Genomic DNA, 2072 nt, shown 5'->3' with positions numbered 1-2072 from the left:
CTTCAGGTGGTCTCCGATGCCCGGCGCCGCGGAACCCCGCGTCCCCGAGTCCGCGTCCTCCACGGGGGTCGTGTGGAGTGCCCCCGTCTGCGATCGTTCGGCGACTCTGCCTTTCGCCATAGCTGCTGTCGGGAAGGCGGAGCGGCCGGCACAGTGCCACGGCCCCTCAACAACAAACACCGAAGCGCCACGGCCACAGTCACTTCCGGCGGCGCGACCTCCTCACCTGAGACGACCTCAGCCCCGCGAGCACAGGGACGCCGGGCAGAGACCCGCAGCGCCCACTCCAGGCTAGGCTCCGCCCCGCGCCGCCCCCGAGCCTCGCGCGCTCGCGCTGGCCCAGTAACCGCGAGACAAGTCAGGGTCCCGCCCCGCCCCGCGCCGGCGAGGAGCATGCGCAGTCGCGGCGCCAGAGTTACTGCGGCTTGCAGACACGGACGTCTACAGCGCAGCCTTAGTTATGCGGAAGTGCGGTCCCAGGGACTTCAAAGCCTTTGTCCCAGCCACCGGAAGTGCCTGCGAGTGATTACTTGGCGTTTCGCGGCTGACGCTGATTCAGCCCCTTCCCCGCTACAATTCCCCAACTGCTATCTTGGATCTGGAGCGGCCAGAGAGTGCTCGGTCCGAAGACATAAAGTGTGAGCCATAAAGTGTGAGCCAAACCTACCTGAATTTCGGGAAGGTCACAGAGTGGCAAAAAATGAGCTGGTTTTCTTGTCCCCAAGCTAATGCTTTCGCTTGTCATCTCCATACTGCCCCTCACTAGTAAACCCAGGTCAACTCTTGTTTTGTTTGTTTGTTTTTTGTTTTTGAGTTGGAGTCTCACTCTGTCGCCCAGGATGGAGTGCAGTGGCACGCTCCCAGCCATCGCAGCCGGAGCCTCGACCTGCTGGGCTCCGGCGATCCTTCCGCCTCGGCCTTCCAAGTAGCTGGAACTATAGGCGAACGCCTCCACGCCCGGCTAATGTTTAAATTTATTGTAGAGCCGAGGGTTCACCAAGTTGCCCAGGCTGGTCTTGAACCCCTGAGCTCAGGCAATCCTCTCGCTTCGGCCTTCCAAAGTGCTGGGATTACAGCCTTGAGCCACCACGCCTGGCCTAGGTCAACTCTTTACTTAGCTGAGCCCAAACATGCCTTTTTGACAATTACTTTTTCTACTGCTACCCCTCAGCAATATTCAGCTTACTCTCCTTGTGATTGTATTGGAATTCCCTTTGAAAGCAACTTGGCAGTGTATATAAAAAATATTGATTGTTCCTATTACATTTCTAGGAAATGATTCCATGAAAAACATAGAAGGAGTTGTTCCTAACATTATTTATTAGTATATGGTGAACACGTGGATGCAATATGAGAACCCAATATTAAAGAAAAATGGTTAAGTAAACTGTGGGAGACCTATTCAGTGGAAACATTTTGTGTACACATCCTTTACCTACTTCTATTATATCCTTCATGACCACTCTTAAGTGTAACCGAGAATTTCCATTTCATCTTCTGAGAAATTGTTTTAAGCCTTTTTTTTCTCTTAGCCAACACCTTTAGGGTTTTTTTCCTTTCTAATCTAATTGCGTACTGACTTGAGAAATTCCAGAGGCCATTCCAGAGGTTGAATTTGGAATAACAGTATGAAGACCCCATGGCAGAATTCTCCATTGTTTAGAGGACATGAGAAGACAATTTAATCCACAACCTGGCCACAGTTGGGAAGGCATCAGCTAGTTCCCCAGGTGGACAACAATTCAAAATATCCATCCAAGCCTGTGCCGCTCCCAGATACTCCTCATTCCATTCTTTCCCTTTAAAATCCTGTATCCTCAGCCCAAAAGTTTAAAATGCTTTCCTTGAAAGATGAGCCTGGCTATTTCCCCATCTGCCAGCTTTTGGAATAAAATCATCTTCCTTCCACTACATCTTGTGCTTGTTCATTTTAGGCTGCAAGCAATGAGTAACAGAACCTATCGGAAGCATGAGAGATGGCTCTTCATTTTGTTTCCTTCACAGTTGTTAAAAGCAATAATTATGTGGCTTGTTTACTTGTTTATTGTCTGCTTTCACCTATAGAATGTAAA

The 2072-nt window shown here is 50.4% G+C and overlaps 1 protein-coding gene across 1 annotated transcript in view; it reads right to left on the bottom strand.

Annotated features, from left to right (window-relative positions):
• The window catches only part of TMEM41B (transmembrane protein 41B), a 29347-nt gene extending 29070 nt beyond the window's left edge, over positions 1-277 (bottom strand). The window contains exon 1 of the mRNA XM_008054556.2: positions 2-277. Within this exon, the coding sequence (XP_008052747.1) occupies positions 2-120 (119 nt within the window). The 5' untranslated portion in view covers positions 121-277. The remainder of the gene's footprint in view (position 1) is intronic.
• Between the last annotated feature and the right edge of the window lie 1795 nt (positions 278-2072).

The sequence above is a fragment of the Carlito syrichta genome, unplaced genomic scaffold, assembly GCF_000164805.1.
Source record: "Carlito syrichta isolate Samal-C Ts95f unplaced genomic scaffold, Tarsius_syrichta-2.0.1 Scaffold296499, whole genome shotgun sequence".
Lineage (NCBI taxonomy): Eukaryota > Metazoa > Chordata > Mammalia > Primates > Tarsiidae > Carlito > Carlito syrichta.
This window is presented reverse-complemented; position numbering and strand designations above follow the sequence as displayed.